This window comes from Macaca thibetana, chromosome 17, assembly GCF_024542745.1.
Source record: "Macaca thibetana thibetana isolate TM-01 chromosome 17, ASM2454274v1, whole genome shotgun sequence".
NCBI classification, from domain to species: domain Eukaryota; kingdom Metazoa; phylum Chordata; class Mammalia; order Primates; family Cercopithecidae; genus Macaca; species Macaca thibetana.
In genome coordinates this window covers 3,685,801-3,705,084 of record NC_065594.1, presented here as the reverse complement: position 1 = coordinate 3,705,084, position 19,284 = coordinate 3,685,801, and the positions used below count along the sequence as shown (strand labels likewise).

The following is a 19,284-nucleotide window of genomic DNA, read 5'->3' as shown; positions in this document are numbered from 1 at the left end:
ATTTAAAATAAGAAAGCTAAATAAACAGTCATTGTTCAACAATAGCTTGATTAATTTCCCTATTGTCAAAAGGTATACACAGATACTGAAACAGAAAAGGCATTCTACGTTGTCGTATAGCACTGAAAATTCGTAGTAGTTAATACTTCCAGCTTGAAAGCATGCAGTTAGCATTTATGCAATCTGATTAATTCTCTAGATATTGGCATTGTGTGGCAAGGCTGGCATGCCCAGCACTGTAGGAGAACAGTAAATGCACACTACCTCTGGATGGTTATTCCTAAATTTATTTTGTAGAAGGTGTCTTTGCTTTTTATTTTTTTAATCAAGGGATTTCAAGGGAAAGATAAGCCTTAATGCATGACAGGTTCTGCCTGACTGAGCCAGCAGCATCTGTGCCCCCAGGTATGTGGAGGCTCAGCATCAATAAATGCCAGAACGTGCTCAAAGCACCAGTCTTGGCTTGGGATAAGTGCCCACCCCAGGGTGTTTTTACATTTGTGAGGGACTTAGGAGGAAACCCCCTCACACAGATGTATTAAATATTAAAAGATAAGATGATTTAAAACTACTAGCACGCCAAGTAAAACTTTGCTGTTGGGTCAATCATTGTGATGAATTCTGACGGGTTGTTCAAACATTTATGAATAGAGTCTTTTTGTTTCCCCTGTAGTCAGACACTCTCTACCCCGTTACTCTGCTTTGTTTTTGCTTCATAGCACATATTAACATTTACTTCCTAATTTCAACATGTATTATTTAATTTATTGGTTTATGGTCTCTGCCCCTCCATAAAATCTAAGTTCTGTGATGGGAGGGCAGCTGACTGTCATGTTCACAGTCGTATCTGCAGCCCCTGTTACAGGGCTCAGCCCATCGGCATTCAATAAATACTTGTTAAATGAGTGAATACACGAATACCAAAATAGACTTAAAAGAGTAATTATTTCCTGTGCTATAGAAAAGTTGTGATTTAGTTGGGTGTGATGGCATGCACCTGTAGTCGCAGCTACTTGGGAGACTGAGGCAGGAAAATCACTTGAACCTGGGAGTCAGAGGTTGCAGTGAGCCAAGATCACACCACTGCACTCACTCCAGCCTGGGTAACAGAACGAGACTCCAGCTCAAAACAAAACAGGCCGGGCACAGTGGCTCATGCCAGTAATACCAGCACTTTGGGAAGCTGAGGCAGGCAGATCACAAGGTTAGGAGTTCGAGACCAGACTAGCCAACATAGTGAAACTCCTTCTCTACTAAAAATACAAAAATTAGCTGGGCATGGTGGCACGCGCCTGTAGTCCCAGCTAGTCAGGAGGCTGAGGGAGAAGAATCACTTGAACCCGAGAGGCGGAGGTTGTGGTGAGCTGAGATCACACCACTGCACTCCAGTGTGGGCAACAGAGCGAGACCCCGTCTCAACAACAACAACAAAAAGTTGTGATGATTACAATGGGAACAGGTTTTTATTTGCCCGGTTCAGGAATTTTTTTTATCACATGAATATTTTTTGATATTTCACAGGCTAAATATTTTCATGAAGTTCTTTAATCATGTAAAAGAAAAAATATATATAGCATTTGTGCTGTCTCCACGCTTGTTCAGTCTCTCACCTGTTCTCTTACTCCCATCCTGCCCTTCCTGCTTCCTGTCACTCTCTTTTAGACACTTTTTGTTTTAGTACAATGCTTGGTTCTGCCCACTGGGCGAGTACTGACTGTTAAGCAGCTAGACAGCAGGCATAAGTAGGGGACACCACTAGAAGAAAGGGGGTCCACTGTCCATTCCCACATAGGTCCTTACTGGCCAGAGTCAAGCACCTCTTTCTAAGCCCTGGGCAGCAGGAGTTCCTGCCTAACGATTTCAGGCAGGACTCTGTTTAAGCAGCGTGCAGGAAGAAGACTCACCGTGCGGGAAAGGCGAAGGGACAATGACAGAGTGAAAACGTGCCAGGCAGGTCACGGGCAGCATCTTTAATCCACCAAACACTGCTCTGGTGGGTCGTGTCATCTCCACTTCCCATGTATGGAAGCAAAGCTCTTGTGTCAGAGCCATTCTCTGGCCTAGTCAGGAGTTAGTCACACTCTTTTGTCTCCAGAGCCCCTGCTGCCCCACAGCACTCCTCACCTGACCCCTCTTAGCCATAGACTCTTGAATACTGGCTGCTTCTTCAGCTTCTGTTTTGTCAGTGTTACTTTTGGTGGTTAGCGCTTGTTTTGACAGTTTTCTCTGATAGTAAGCCATCATCGTCGACCTCCTGTGTAAATTTGATGGGTCCCTCTTCCATTTTGAGATATGTCCAGAGGTTGATTTTGAGGTCTGAGACAGGTTTCTCTTCCTCAAGTAAATATCTTGTAGTAGATTCATTCCAAAAAATAGACTAATGATTCCATTTTTAGATGATGTCAATGTATACTACCTTCTAAAAGGAATGTAGGTAACATTCTCTCAGTGCTTTGAGTGCTTAATGGAAACATCATGTTTTTTGAAGATGGTCATTTGTAGATGGTGTTCCTTTTTTTTTTTTTTTTTTTTTTTTTTTTTTTGAGAGGGAGTCTCTGTCACCCAGGGGTGGAGGGCAGTGAGGCGATCTCAGCTCACTACAACCTCCGCCTCCTGGGTTCAAGCGATTCTCATACCTCAGCCTCCTGAGTAGCTGGGATTACAGACGTGTGCCACCATGCCTGGCTAATTTTTGTATTTTTAGCAGAGACAGCGTTTTGCCACGTTGGCCAGGCTGGTCTCCAACTCCTGACCTCAAATGATCCACCTGCCCCAGCCTCCCAAAGTGCTGAGATTACAGGTGTGAGCCACTGCACCTTGCCTATAGATGGTGTTCTTAACTTAGGGTTAAAAATGTGTTCTGGCCTGGTGCCGTGGCTGGTGCCTGTAATCCCAGCACTTTGGGAGGCTTAGGTGGGTGGATCACCTGAGGTCAGGAGTTCGAGACCAGCCTGGCCAACATGATAGAACTACATCTGTACTAAAAATACAAAAATTTGCTGGCTGTGGTGGCATGTACCTATAGCCCCAGCTACTCTGGAGGCTGAGGCAGGAGAATCACTGGAACCCGGGAGGCAGATGTTGCAGTGAGCCAAGATCATGCCGTTACACTCCAGCCTGGGTGACAAGAGTGAAACGCTGTCTCAAAAAAAAAAAAAAAAAAAAAAAAAAGTGTGCTGAGTGGGCTAAACACAGATTACGAAAACGAATGTTTTCTCTCCAAAGCTCTGGTTCTAGGTTTGGTTTGGTTTTGTTTTGAGACATATTCTCGCTCTGTCGTCCAGGCCGGAGCACAGTGGCACAATCTCAGCTCACTGCAAACTCCACTGCCCAGGTTCAAGCGATTCTCCTGCCTCAGCCTCCTGAGTAGCTGGGACTACAGACGCCTACCATCACACTTCGCTAATTTTTTTATTTTTCACAGTGATGGGGTTTCACCATGTTGGCCAGGCTGGTCTCGAACTCCTGACCTCAAGTGATCCGCCCACCTCAGCCTCCCAAAGTGCTGGTGTTACAGATGTGAGCCACTGCACCTGGCCTGGATCTAGATTCTTAACTTTCCTGCTTGACACCCTCAGGCATCAAGCTTCAAGAACTGAGGAATTCACAAGTTGGCAATACACTGATGAATTTACATTTGGAAGGTGTACCAGTAAAAGGTTAAATAGTAGTAATAATTATAGAGATTTAGAGCAGATTTTAGTTGAAGAATTGAAATTGACATTTGCTAGCCAACTCTTTTATGAAATGTTCCCAGAGGACAAAGGAACAAGATTTCTCTTGGTTTAACTGGATTGTTTCCTGAAAGAGCATTTACAAGACATCTTCTGGTGTTTATTTATGTCTTTTTCAACTAAATGTAAAAGAAACTTTGTCTTTATGACTGTGATGTAACATTATTAATAATGAAATTAGATTAAGAAATTATACCAATACCTGATTTTCTTTTATATTTAATAGTTTATCTTTACATTAAAGTTTTCTCTTATTAAATAGTCCCTGCTTAATTTTAGAGTTTGCACATCTCAGATATCTGAATAGCATTATCAGGTTCTTTTTGTGACCCATCCCATAAGTTAGAGTATGTCAGGTAACACAGTTTTTTACTCTCTTTCCATTCAGTACTAAATGTATGTTTTGTTTAGGCTTTAGGGTCAGGAGGAAGGCCAACCTGTACTTGTAGCTCCCTTTCTAGCAGTTTAAATAAAGCTGAGCTTTAACAAAGTTCTTAAAATCTTAAGTCACACACTCAAAATAGTGGAATTTCAACACTAGATTTATTTTTGTCTTCCTTTTCATGCACATGCATTTCACATTAGGATAGAGATTTTATTTAAATACTGCAATAGCCTGTGTATTGATTTTCTAAAGATAGCTAATCCTTTATGTCAGATACTTTCAATAAAACTAGTTTCTGCTACTTGTATATTTCCAGCATTGAATGGATAGGAGGGAGTCATAAAAGTTTAATCAAACCAAGCGTACATTTGTTATTTTATTGTTTATTATTGTTACAATAGTGAGAGCAATAACGCTAAGTACAGCTAAAAGCATTTGTTGAGTGTATTGATGTGCCAAGTACTATGTATATTGCTGTGTGATCTCATTTAATTCTCTAAACAGTCCCAGGGATGCATACGTAACTTACTTGCCTGAGATCACGTAGCAGCAGACATTAGTACTCTGACTTGCCTGGGTGAGCTGGTAATTTCTTCAACTTCTTTCTCAGGTTATACCAGGAAGTTTTTGCTTTGAAATACGTGCATGCATATTCCATTGTATTTTTCCCTTGCTCTTTCATAATTTTTGGCAACTGAGTGGCCTTGTTGGGAATACAGTGATGCTCAAAGAAGATATTATTGGGTTATCAGAGTAAGATATCATGGGGACAAATCTGCAAAGTGGCATGTGCTAACTAGTATGCTAACTAGTAACTAGTATGTATACTAGTATGTAATTGCCTTACCTACAGTAAAATGATTTTGTAGGAAAATAAGATTTGTTGAATGTAAACGCGTGAATGCACGGCAAGCAAGATTTGGAACTTTACAGAATGCTTATTGGCAGAAAGCTGCTTTTCTTGCACAGCATAGCAGGAATAAATGAGGAAAGCATGTCATGGAATCAGAGTTACAATTTAGTAGCTCTAGGATTATGACACAATTTCAATAATAGAGGCACCCCAGAATAACAGCCAAGTAAATAGAATCCCTAATCTTTGGCTTGTTCATATATTTACTCAACGTAGCCTCTGAAATCACTGAAAGCTTTTTGGAAGAAAGAAATGGAAAGGAGCACCTGCATTCTCAAGGCTAAGACCTCCCTTTTGTAAATGCACTAATATTTTAAGAGGGTGTGTGCATGTTTAATGTGTGGGTGTGTTTGTTTAAGGAAGACATTGAGCTTCAAAAGGCAAGATATTTTGTAACCCAGAAATGTAATTGTAAATGGAATTATTAAATCTGACAATGAAATTAAAATAAACTAATGTGTAAACAGAGCACATATGTGGGGCTGTACTTGCTGGCTCACCTTCTGTGTAACACGGGTTCAGAGGCTTCACCTGAGTTAATAATTCGAGAGAGAGAGAGAGAGCCCCATATGTGAATGCTAACAGATACCAATCCAGCACAGGGAGCAGCTAAGTCTTTTCAGTTCAAAGGAAGAGAAGAATTTCACTTCCTGGCTGATAGTCTGATTTTCTCAAGAACTGATTGTAGATAGACGGAATCTACCTTTAGCAAAGGGTGTGGGTAACCACAGTCTTGTAGCAGGGAAAAACTTCAAAGTAAAGATGGTGAGCCATACAATTGCCCTAGGCGTGGGAGAGACAGATCTGGAATGAGGATTCTGATCTCATAAAATTCACTTAAGATTTTTCAAACTGCCAGGCTAGCCTTTGTAGCTACAATTCTTAATCAGTCTAGGTTGAGTTTGGCACATAAAATTATTTCAGTGGAAAAAATAGCCATTAAACTATTATGATGAATTATTAGAATTAGTAATGGTGCTGAGAATACTCAAACCTCCTTTTCATTCACTCCCAAATCTGTTTAGATAATCTGCTTTTTGGTACATCCGAGTTATTGTTATGTCTAGTAATGGAGGATGGCATAGCACAGACAGCTGTGTATCTGAGTGAATCACAGGTTCTAAAAAGATTTCTGATCTCTTTTTTAAATTGTGGTAAAATATACTACATGCCATACCATTTGCCATGTTACCCGTTTTTAAATGTATAGTTCAAAGCCATTCACAGTGTCCTACACTTACAATGCTGTGCAGCCATCACCACTATCCATTTTCAGCACTTCCCCATCACCCCAGTGAAGACCCTTTTATCACAGAAATCAGCAGGTAGAAAAATGGATTTATTTTAATTCCATCTTTTGTTTCTTTCTTTTAGTAGATAAACAGTTACCTAATAAGCAGATGGCAAAAAGTAGAAAAAAGCCGTGATTTATGAGCTGGATAAGTGGCTTGTGATTGTGAGTTTTATGATAGTTTTATGATATTTAATCATAGATCAAATGTTTTGGAATTGAACTTGTACAAAAATAGTAAGCAACCTCATCCTTCAACTCTTGAACTAGGAAGCAGGTTTTCATAAATCGTCGGGTCTGATTATGATAGTGAGTGAGCATTTCTCTGTGTTAAATTCTGTATCTTATTTAATCCTTCTTAACAATCTATCAAAGTAGATGACATTGTGCCAGTTTTATGAACTTCAAACATTATGCTAAACTCCAGCATTTTACTTTTACTTAGATTGCCTCCAGCGGAGGTTAAGTGACTAGTCTGAGGTCCCTTAACCAGTTGGTTAACCCAGGGTAATCTCTTACTAAACCCTTGCTCTAACCATCAGGATATATTGCCTTCTTTCGAGCCACCTAAAGTTTGATTTAGAAAATGAAAAAGGTATTTTTTTTCTATTCTTTCTTGGCACCCCTTCAAAGGAAAACAGTTGTATAGTCAGAAGAGAAATAGCCTGAAATTTCGTATAATGAGACACCATGCAGAACCAGCTAACGTTCCATTCAGCCCCAAATTCACACCGGCACAGTGCCCCCGCCAGGCTGCTGGTGGAACTGCATGCAAATGGCTGCTCTGCTGACCAGCAAGGCCCAGGGGGGCTATTGTCCTGTAGGGGGTCCTCAGGACATTTTGTGTTTTGGAGACTGAGGCTCTTTTTGGTCCACCAGACTGTTTCCTAACTAAGTGATACTTATAGGCCTTAAATAGAAATCTGGCTAATGGAACTTAATTAATTTCTACTAAGTCCAGTGCTGTGGCTGAAATGTAAGAATATGACTAGCTTTTAACTTTTATTTTATTTTTTAAAAAACTTTTTTTTCTAGGTTTGATGTACGTGTGCAGGTTTGTTATATAGATAAGCTTGTGTCATGGGGGCTTCTATCACCCAAATTATTTTATCACCCAGGTACTAAGTCTAGTACCCAATAGTTTTTTTTTTTTCCTCTCCCTCCTCCCATGCTGCACACTCAAATAGGCCTCAATGTGTTCTCATTATTTAGCTCCCGCTTACAAATAAGAACATGCAGTATTTGGTTTTCTGTTCTTGCGTTAGTTTGCTAAGGATAATGGCCTCCAACTCCATCCACGTTTCTGCAAAGGATGTGATCTCATTCTTTTTTATAGCTACATAGTATTCCATGGTATATATGTACCACATTTTCTTTAACCAGTCTGTCATTGATGGGCATTTAGGCTGATTCCATGTCTTTGCTATTGGGAATAGTGCTGCAGTGAACATTCATGTGCATGTGTCTTCATGGTAGGATGATTTATATATTTAGGTATATAACCAGTAATGGGATTGCTGGGTCAGGTGTTAGTTCTGTTTTTAGCTCTTCGAGGAATTGCCGCACTGCTTTCCACAATGGCTGAACTAATTTATACTCCCGCCAACACTGTGTAAGCATTCCTTTCTCTCTACAACCTCATCAGCATCTGTTATTTTTTTTGACTTTTTACTAATAACCATTGTGACTGGTGTAAACTGGTATCTCATGGTGATTTTGATTTTTTAGCTTTGATTTTAAAGAACTGATGAGGTATTTGTCCTGGGTGTCTTGGCCTCAGGGCACTGGCCACTCCTGATTGATGTTAGGAGTTCATCCACCTTTCCACATACACAGAGCACCCAGACCTCCCCTCTCCTGGGCAGCCTTGGACACCAAATCCAGGAACTTCCCTTGCACCTTTGAAACCCACAAGCAATGATACTTCCTTCCCCGACTCCACAGGGGAAGATCCGGTTTCAGGGAGACCCAGGCTATGGAGGGCAGTCCCTCTGTGCTTCTTCCTGTCCCCCTCACACCTCCTGCCACCCCCTGACAGGGCTCAGCGGCAGTGAGACACTGTTCTTCGTCCAGGAACAACCCCTGCTTTTCCAGTGAAGGTGGGGAGTAGAAATCAGGCATTAAAGCTTGCTCGTGTATCACCCAGACTTTACGAATCGGAGGAAAGACAGAATCATTTAAATGAAAAAACAGCTGCTTCAGCTACAAATCCTGGGTCTACAGAATCGGTCTTTGATCAGACAAAAAGATCAGTGTTCCGTAGACATCATTAAATTGTTTCTAACAACGGGTGAACTCATCTTTTTTTTAAATCAGCTGGAAATCTTCTTGAAAGAAATAGAACCAACTCTGGCTTATCAAAGCAGAAAACCAATTTTTTTTTTTGAGGCCACAGAATCAAAGGAAGAAGTTAGAACAGGGCTCCAGAAGAGCAGCTTGCGAGGGCTGGGCCGAGGAGCGGGCGTGTTCCTCATGGGGCTGGTGCTGAGATGGTTCCGCTCCAGCCAGCCATAGACCTTTCTCCGTTCCTCTCAAGACTCAATCCGGGAAGAACACATCTGGGCAGCCTCACTGGGTGAGCCAAGGGCAGGGAGAGCTTCCTTATTCGCTGGCCCACTGCAGGGTGTCTGCCTGCGCTGTTGACGTTTTGGGATCAGATAAGTTATTTTTATGGGGCCTGTCCTCTGTGTGGTAGGGTGGTTCAGTCCCCCAGTGTGACAGCCAAAAATGTCATCAGGCCTTGCCAGATGCCCTGAGAGACAAAATCACCCTCTAAACCACTGCCCTAAAGCAAAATTGTTCTCCTAACCAGAGGGGAAATGGATGCTAGGTGGAAAAAAGCAGTATCCTACCCCATTGACACTTCGTGCTGTATAAACAGTTATGTATCTCCATGGCTTTCTCCCCAGCTCATGACGTTCCTCAGAACAGAAATCTCATGTCTCGCTCATATCTGTGTGCCTGCTGTCTCTAGCACACAGTGTTTAGCACACAAGTGCTTAGTAAACATTTCCTTTGATAAATGCATGAGCAGACGTTCAGTCTGAAGTGGAATCAGGAGTGGTCATGTTCCTGCTTGCTGCCGTGCGCAGGGAGTCTGGCCTGCAGGCAGAGGCATTGATCTCAGAACGCTAATGGTGGGAGAGGTCCATGCCTGTGGGGAGTCAGACCTAAGCAACTCTATCCACCTTTCTGCTAAAATCACCCACTTTGGCAGAAATCATGACCTATCAACAGATGGCCGGTCCTCGACCGACTTCCCTGTGTTTTCCTTGAGACATGGCTCCCTCTGGGCTCCTGCCTGACTGAGGTTGGGTTCTATTTCTCAGGCTTAGAGAATGTCAGAATGAAAGAATCTTCTTAGGTGTGTGTTTCTGAGCTTTCTCATAAAGGAGTTAATAATTGATCAACACAAATTACTGTCCTCTAGAATGCTCCTAGTAATCAAGACATACCCTGCTTTTTAATTTTTTAAATAAAAGGACTGCCTTAATCTGCAAAGGGCACCTCCCATCTGGGAGACTTCTTGAGCAAGTGCAGAGCCACAGCTTCCACCCAGCTCACGCTGACACCACATCCCTTTCTCCCTCCCCACTACAGATCTGGAGGCCAGATCCATGCCAAATCCACTGGATCAGTGTAGGTGCTTTTCCATCTAGCTGGGCCCTCAATAACTTTGAACAGTGTGCCAAATAAATTATAGTTTGACACGAAACAGTTGTTTTCTATTTCACCTGAAAAGTCTTTTTTAGTTAAGTAGAAAATTATATGCGTCTACATCTTTCTTGCTCAGTGTTTTTCAAGTTCTAGTTGCCAGTTAAGAGAAACGACATCCATTTTCAGGCTTAATAGGTTTCCGCAGGTCCAGCTGAGCCATGGGTCTTAAAGGTGAGCGTGCAGCAGAGTCACTGGGAAGGCTTATTAAAACACAGGTCACTGGGCCCGTCCCCAGTTCTGATTCAGCAGGGCTCAGGTGGGGGATTAAGAATTCACATTTCTAACAGGCTCCCAGTTGACACACCAGTGATGTCAGTCCACTTTTAGGTCCACTGGATCATAGTTTTCAGAAGAAAGTCTCAGCCAGTCACAGAGGCGCACGCCTGTAATCCCATGGGGCACTTTCAGCGGCTGAGGCAGCTGGGTCACTTGATCTCAGGAGTTCGAGACCAGCCTGGGAAACATGGCGAAACCCCATTCCTACCAAAAAAAAAAAAAAAAAAAAAACTAGCTAGGTGCGGTGGTGCATGCCTGTAGTCCCAGCTGAGGAAAGCAGAGGTGAGAGGATCACTTGAGCCCAGAAATTCAAGGCTTCAGTGAGCCGAGATCACACCACTGCACTCCAGCCTGACTGACAGAGTGACACCCTGTCTCAAAAAAAAAAAAAAAAAAAAAAAAAAAAACTCAGTAATTGTTATATATAATATATAAAGGGGTCTCTAATCTTTTGGCTTCCCTGGGCCACATTGGAAGAATTGTCTTGGGCCACACATGTACTACACTAACCATAGCTGATGAGCTAAAAAAAAAAAAAAAAAAAAGGAAAAAAAATCACCAAGAAAAAATTTAATAGTATTTTAAGAAAGTTTATGAATTTGTGTTGGGCCACATGCGGCCCACCGGCCGTGAGTTAGACAAGCTTGATATATAATATCTTCCTAATAAATAACATGTTTTTTCTTTTTTGGGGCTGTTTGTTTTGCCTTCCTGAAATTCACATTAGGCATTTAGGCACAGATAGAATGAATGGATGAATGAATGGAAGAACTCTTATAAATATTCAATTAATAGTTTCTTCGTTCATTCATTCTTTGACTTTCATTAAATTTGGATCATATTCAGCCGTTGATCAAAAAGCCATAGTTTCATTTTATTGGGTACCTTTGCTTGGTGTCAAGCAATATATGAAATAGACTCAAAGAAAAGATGTACCTATTCTTCTTCTTCCAAGCTTTAAAATAATTCTGCCTTTTAATTGCCCGGTAATCCCCTGTATTTATGAAACTAAATGATACACCAACCATTTCACCCTGGGGCCTTAGGAAAGGGAGCCAGAATGAGATTTTGTCTTTGCAAGGTTGGCTTCCAGGTATAATCAAACTGTCAACCAATTGCTCTCCATCATGTTTTCAAATAATTATATTAGTTGTGCATCCAAAAGGGCATTCAAGGGATTAAGCAGGTTAGGCCATGAGTATGCTGATTTTTAAATGAAGGTCTGGTTGGATTATGTGTTCGTTATGTATTGCAAAATAACAGAATATGGACTTGCAGCTTTGTACACATAATGAACTCATCCTGGAGCTGACCGGACCTTTTCTTGGTGAAAGTGTAGAAATCTGCATAGTTAGGAGCCCCTTAAATATGTAAAGGCTTCTGTTTGAAGGGGTTACCACAGACACCTGGAGGCCACCCAGGAAGCATCCTGAAGCACAGACCTCTTGGGCACTTTTTCCTCCCAGGGTCACGCCAAGACAGGAACTCCAGCAGCAACCAAGCATCGCGAGCACTGTGTGCCCTGATGGGAAGAGGCTCTTGGTCGTTACATGAGTGCCTGTCCTGGTCACGGGTGTCCCAGTCACAGCTGGGCCAAGCCACCGTTGGCAGTGCCAGACTACAGCCCTGTGAGACGAGGCCGCTGATCTCTGCCCTTTCCTTCCAGCTAGCTGGGTACAGTCGAGGCTGCTTGTAAAGTGTGCTCCACAGAGCGGACGCCGTGCCAGTTGGGCACAAGTGCTCATGGGTGGCACCAGGAAATAAGGAGACCTTTCTCTCAGGATTTTCTGCGTATTTAGGTTCTGTCCATCAAGGATGCTGATATTTAAATATAAACCGTTTTAGAATGTATTTGACAGAATGTCAGGGCATGAGGCAGTAAATATATCATGGTGCTTTAAGAGCATGGGCTCAGGAACCTGACTGCCAGGGTGAAAGCAAACCTGTGAGCTGTGTGACTCTCTTGGCTTCTGTTTTCTTACTTGTGAAGATAGGGGTCTCAAGGTGTGTTTTAAGGAGACCCCGGATCAGTGCTCTTAGGACAGTGTCTGGTGCACAGTGAATGCTCCGTAAACAGCCACCACGGTTCTGGGAGTGGAATGGCTGGTGTCCTCTCTGATGAGCCCCGTCTAGGCCAGCTGTCTGCAGGTCAAGTCCTCCTGCATGGTATTTTTCTCCTCACTTTCTTTCCAGCTGTATGTCTGCAGTCACTCGGAAGAGGAGGACTGGAAAGCCATAGTGTGGAAACCCTGCCGTTTTAAGACTCAGTCTTGGAATCTTATTGATATTACAATTTAAATTAGTCAGCCTAGAATAATTACCCTAGTGCTTCCAGGTTATGAAACACGTCATTTGAGCAGAGCCGTCAGAAGAAAAATGTTCTGGCTTGTGCCATCTTTTCTTAGCTCATTTGTCTCTCAGGTAAAATGAGGAGAGAAATACGTTAAATTCTCACTCTTTAACTACTCTTCACATATACTCTGTCTCTCTCAGTAGGACAAACAGATGAAGATATACTACCTGCTTCCTTGTGTGAGCTCATATTTGCAATGTGTGTCCTAATGCACTTTTGTCTTTCTTGCATTGCTATTGACCCTTTTCTCTTTTTAGTTGTAAAGTTATTGCCTGAGTCCTTTTGTCAAGATCCATTCATTCTCCCTCTAATTTAGGTGATTTCCACAGTGAAATGTGTTTGTCAACTCCATCCACCTTAGTTGGAGCTAACAGCTCCAAGCTGGTTCCCAGGGTGCTTAGAAAATACAATTTTAATCGTCACCCTTCTAAAATTAAGACGTGAAGGCAAAGGGGACATCTTTGTCAGCTTTAAAAACGAAACGAAAGCTTTCTTAGAATTTTTTGACTATGGCCATATACAAGCTAAATCCAGTTTTTCTTACTTGTGGAACTACCTGAAACATTGGGCTTTTTTTTTTTTTTTTTTTTTTAATTTTCTGTGTAGGGTTTAGTTCGTGTTAACACTCGCAGAACATTTAAATCTAATTAGAGCAGGGCTAGCATAACAGTGTGCCCAGGATTCTTCCTAGTAACCGTTCTTCATTATCCCTCCAGGCTCGGGTCCTGACTTCCTCCTTTTTGAACCTTCATCTTCACCAGTCACATTACACACAAAATCACCAAACCAGTTAGCTCTAACTGTATTTCTTTAGAAAAGCCCACAAGTGTACATATTTTTCTCTTGTGGCCACAGTTGCCATTCTGTGAGATACAGGAATTGTTTAAGGTGGGAAACTGGAGAAGGACGTGTGCTAGTTGGGCCTGTCTGCTGGGAAGGAGAGAGCAAGGTCGTATTTATATTGGCAGTTTGTTGAGTTGAAGTGAACACTTCAAAGAACAGGATGGCCATACTTACCTGAATAGCTTGGCTCTGAATAAATGACTTTCCCTTCTGAGAATTCCAGTCATTTAGTTATAAACGACCAGTCATGTAATTATAGAAATGTTTCAAATATATATATTTTTTTTTAGTTTTAAGGAGCAGAGAGAGTTTAATAGGCAAGAAGAGGCAAGGAGGAAGGGAGAAGGAAGAAGCTCCCCTGTACAGAGACAGACGGAGGGGGGTGCTCCAAAGCCAAAAGAGGGAACCCCACCTGCCACAGATACCAGCTAGGTGTATACACAGCGGCTGGAGGAGGCAGCGTCTGATTTGCACAAGGCTCAGGGGACTGATCTGACTAGGCACGTCATTCACCTAGCCCGAGGGAAAAGCTGGCCCTCCCACCCTAGCTTTTTAATATGCAAATGCAGGACACCATGATGTTCTACACAGGTGGGGATACTTCGGAATGGCCATGTATCCAGGAACGTGGGGAAAGGGCAAGAAGGCCACCGGAATCGCCATGTTTGGCTGGACCCAGTTTCTAATGGCTGACGTTTGGATGTCGGGTTACTGGCCTGCCTTTAAGAGCTGGGGCTTTACAGGAAACTTTTCCAGACAAGCTTTAAAAAGAAACTTCCTAAGGACCCCTTTTCCCCTCTGTCTGCCTAAAATAATTTATTAGTAACTCCTACAACATTCCGCACTGTGGAGATGCCACACTAACTGCTCTTAGGGGTTTGGGTGACGACGCCTTCTGGCTATTTCCTGCTGGAAAGGGGCGTCGAGTGGGGAACAGCAGCTAGGGTTCCTCCCGGGGTTGATCTAAGGGTCCTCGGAAAAATGGCACGTCCATGTGTGGTTCAGTTGACAGCACCATTTGGAGTTTGATTGCTGTGAGTTGGGTGATCCTCTCCTCTTGAGGTCCCAAGACAATTTCCAAATTTTAGAGGAACCAGGCAGAGAAATAAACCTGCTTCATATTTTGTTCATAGGAGCACACCTTACTCAATTATTAAAGGCCATAAATAGTTTAAAATAAGTTTCCTTGACTCAGTCTGATGAATGAATTTCCTTTCCCGGCCAACGCACCAAAATGATACGGCTCCGATGAGTGGGGGAGCATCGGGGTTTTTGGTCCCGTGCCGGTTTAGATACAGGGACACGGACACGTGTGGAGTGGTTTTAAGGAGCAGAGAGTTCAATAGGCAAGAAGGGGCAAGAAGGAAAAGAAGGAAGAAGCTACCCTGTACAGAGGAGGGGGGCTCCAAAGCTGAGACAGGGAACCCCTCAAATACTAAAAAGGAAGAAATGGTGTGTTAGGCTAGCACATTTTATGGAAAGCCGTGTCTTAATTAAATGTTTTCCCTACAGATGTTCTCTGTATCAAGAAACCTGGCACATAGGGAATGCATGAAACCTGATTTGTAATTAGGTTGAGTCTACTTAAGTAATAACCTACATCTGGAAGGTACAATGTCAACTGTGCTACTTTAGCCGTCATCACGTACCCAGTGTTTCTATCATTAGTGACACAGCTGGGCCAGAGGTGAGGCCTGCATTCACGCATGCAGATTATTTTACTGTAAAAAAGAACACTGTGTTTTGAACTTTAATTGCACAAATAGACATAGCAGTGACATTCTCTTCTAGTAACTGCCCATTATTCCTCACATATTTCCTAAGATAGAGCTGTTAAAATTTAGATAGACATTAGATAGACAATAAAAATATTTCAGTGTACAGTTGAAACTATAACGATATTGGTGGTGTTCTCAACTACCCCAGGTCTAGTTAAGGGCTTTCAAGTATGTGTTTGGACCAAGTATTTTCATGTCGACCATCTAGATAATCCTTGGTCTGTTTCCCACCCCATGTACTTTCTGATGGGGTGATCACATCTGCACCTCTAGTCCCCAGGCTGTCCCTGAGCTCTCTGTCCTCACTGCCTCCACATGGAGCATCCCCTTCACCTCACACTTGTCAGGGGTTGTGTCTCCACACCACCCTGCTCCTCCTGGATTCCAGCTCAGTCTGTCCTTCCTGTTCTGTTGGTTTCTCTGGTTCAGAGCCCTGGGTCCTCTCATGTTCATCTCCCAGAGTCTCTTCCAGCCTTACTCGACCCGCCAGACCACTTCTTGATCAGCATACATTGTGCATTTCCCCAGGTTTGTGCCTTTCCTGTATTGTCTCCTCCACCTAAAAGGCCCAGTCTGTTAAGTTTCTGCTCAATCCCATCTCCTCCACAAACCTTCTGAATCTCTTCACTGGAATTCATCTTTCTCTTCTGTTCTCCACACTGACTGCCCTTTGTATGCTATTAGCATCCACAATTTACTTTTTCTCAAGATTTCATGTTAAAATTTTTCAAACATTCAGAACAGTTGAATGAATAGTACAACACTCATATACTTGCCGTTTAGTAAACAAGTTCCTATATTTACATCTCTTCATCTCCCTATCTGGCCTTATATTTTTGTGCATTTCAAGTAGCAGACATCAGTACATTTTATACCTAGATTCTTTTGCATACATAGCATTAGAGTTCAATAGTTGCTTACTGTATTAGGTAAACTTTTCATACAGTGAAATGCACAATCTCAAATGTACCTTTCAATGAATTTTGATGCGTATACACACCTTTATAACTCAAATCACTATCTAGATGTCGAACATTACCATCACACCAGAGGCCCTCCTGCCCCTTCTCAGTTGATTCTAATATCCACTCCCAAAAGCAACCACAGTTCTGATTTTTTTTCACCGTAGATTAGTTTAACCAACTTTTTGAACTTCATATAAATGAAATCAAACAGTATGTACTGCTCCGCATAAGGCTTCTCTCACTCAGCATAATGTTTTTGAGATCCATTTGTGGTGTTGCATGTGTGAATAGTTTGTTCCTTTTTGTTGCTGAGTAATATTCCATTATATGAGTATATTGTAGTGTGTGTATTCCTATCCTAGTGATAGAAACTTGGGTCATTTCCAGCTTGGGGTTGTACAAGTTGTTTCTTTGTTGACATATGCTTTCATTTCTCTTGGATAAATACCTAGGAGTGAAATTGCTGGGTCCTAGCGTAGGTACATGTTTAGTTTCATAAGACACTGTTAGACCTTTTTTCAAAGTGATTATATCATTTTATCCTTTCACCACAAATGTATGACAATTCAGGTTGCCCACAGCCTTGTCAACATTTCGTGTAGCACGGTGGCTCACACCTGTAATCCCAGCACTTTGAGAGGCCAAAGCAAGGTAGGAGGATCGCTTGAGCCCAGAAGTTCAAGACCAGCCTGGGCAACATGACAAGACCCCATCTCTACAAGAAGTTTAAAAACTAGCAGGGCATGGTGGCACACACCTGTGGTCCTAGCTATTCTCAAGCTGAGGCGGGAAGATCACTTGAGCCTGGAAAGTCGAGGCCGCAGTGAGCCATGGTCACACTGCTGCACTCCAACCTGGAGAACAACAACAACAAAAATGAGCCATTCTGGTGGATGCGTCATAGTATCTCATGGTGGGTTTGGTTTTCATTTCCCTAGTGACTAATGATGTTGAATGTCTTCTCAGTGCCTATTAGTTGTGTTATTTATTCATATATCATCTTCTGTGAAAAACCTGACCTTGTGAAGGTAAAATCTTTTGTCAATTTGTAATTTTGAAAAAAAGTCTTTTTACAATGGGTGAAGAAGTTCTTTATACATTCTGGATACCAGTCTTCTGTGAGATATGTTTTGTGAGTATTTTTTCCTACTCTTTCATCTGTCTACTCATTGGCTTAATGGTTTCTTTTCAAGAGACGTTTTTAATTTTGATGAAATCTAACATTTTTTCCTTTTATGGTCAGTGCTTTCTGTGTCCTAAGAAAGTATACCTACTTCAGAGTCACAGAGATACTTCATGAGGTTTTTTAAGACAGTAATTTTAGTGTTTACACTTAGGTCTGTGATCATCTCAAGTTAGTTTTTATGTATGGCATGCAGTAGGAGTCCAGGCTGGCTTTCCCCCATATGGATATGCAGTTCTGCCCAGCCGACTGCTGTGCGTGTCCTTCTCACTCTCATGTTGTGACTGAGCCTGCCCATCTGTATGCCCATGACCTGGCCTGATCCTTTCCACACAGCAGATGCTGCCTTCGTGTTCACTGAATTGCAGTACAGGTTCAGAGAACAGTAGAGGATTCCGGCAGCTTTTTAATGCCTTGATTTTGAAAATGGTTTTACAGAATTCATCTCCCAAAGTAAATGTCAGTATATAGAGCTTGTTCAACCCTTGAGTTAGCATTTCCTGCCAAGAATGTAGGTTGAAGCAAGAAGGTTAATTGCATAAATCTTTGTTTTTTGGCTTCTTTAGAGTGAAGAAAGAGTACAAATTCAGCTTTTTATTGAATTCTTAATATATGCTAGGCATGGTGCTTCATTGCTTCTACATCTTCTTGTTTGATCCTTATAGCAACCTTGTAGGAAATTTGGGTGCCAGAGATTTTAAGTGACTTCTGCATTACACAGTTAGTAAGTTGCAAAGCTAGGAGTTCTCTGGGACAGGGAAATCTGGAGGAAAGCCAATAATTTGATTCTGATATAAGACTTCTATAAAAGAATTAACATCTAATTGATTGTAAAGTGTATAGAACTTGATAGCAAAACTGGATAGGTAACTAAGTAAATTCTGAATCATCCAAGTCAAAGATAACTAAAAAACAATCAGTCTTCTAATATCAGTCTTTAAGGGTGTAGTCATATATGCAAAAATAATAGCCCTTAGGAAATATATTTAGGCCTAAATCTCTAAGCTAAGGATTGATTTGTTAGTAAAAATGCATTAAAATTATAAATAGCTCCAAGGCCCACACACTGTCCATGGCTTTATAAAATGTCCTTGCAGTCAGGTTCTACAGCCAGAGTCTTGACTCAGAAAGCCAGCGCGCTCCTGTAGTGTGTGGATTTGAATTTGCGTCTTTGTGGTTCCCGTTGCCTCCTGGTGAACACAGTGCTGACCTCTCTTTGCTTGCAGGTGTGCTTCAGAAGTGTCCTTCTGTTGATGACTTCGTAAGTGCCCTGGTTTCTGACTTGGATCTGGACTTCGAAACTTTCCTCATGGATTCTGAATAACAGAAACATGCTAAACCTCTTCAATCAAGGTGATGTAGATAATGACTTTGTCACGAATGCTACAGCTGTGAGAGCTTGTTTCTCATTTCAGTGTTCACTTCTGTAATAAATTCGGAAAAACTTTAAACTGAGAGAACTTGGAATAAATCATTTGTTTTAATTCTGCTGGCTTTTCACCTGTTTGGCATGTTTTTGAGCACATGGAAATCTCTGACCTAGTAACAACCATCCTTCTGCATGGCACTGTTAAACGGAGGGTGTGGGCATTTCCTAGTATAACCACTCCCCTGTTGAGCTTTTCCCCCTTTCCATGGATCTGTAATTAGTTTAATTAAATATTTAATTAAAAGCAAAAGTGTTTAAGACAGAGTTTGAAGCAATATTCAGAAAGGTTACACATATAGTTCTTTTGAGAATGATGACCATTTCTTAAGACCACTATCTAAAGTAGGCTTAGAAAATACACTTTAAATAGTTACAAGCAACCGACAAACCAAGTGTGGTTTCCAAAATACATGTAAT

The 19,284-nt window shown here is 41.9% G+C and overlaps 1 protein-coding gene across 2 annotated transcripts in view; it reads left to right on the top strand.

Moving 5' to 3' along the window:
* The window catches only part of MIPEP (mitochondrial intermediate peptidase), a 199,469-nt gene that overhangs the window by 131,560 nt on the left and 48,625 nt on the right, over positions 1-19,284 (top strand). Inside the window, exon 19 of one of the 2 annotated variants that reach the window (XM_050767090.1) lies at positions 18,665-18,924. The exons of the other annotated variant lie outside the window; for it this stretch is intronic. Within the exon in view, the coding sequence (XP_050623047.1) occupies positions 18,665-18,762 (98 nt within the window). The 3' untranslated portion in view covers positions 18,763-18,924. Of the gene's footprint in view, positions 1-18,664; positions 18,925-19,284 lie in introns of those variants that run through there. 2 annotated transcript variants of the gene reach the window in all.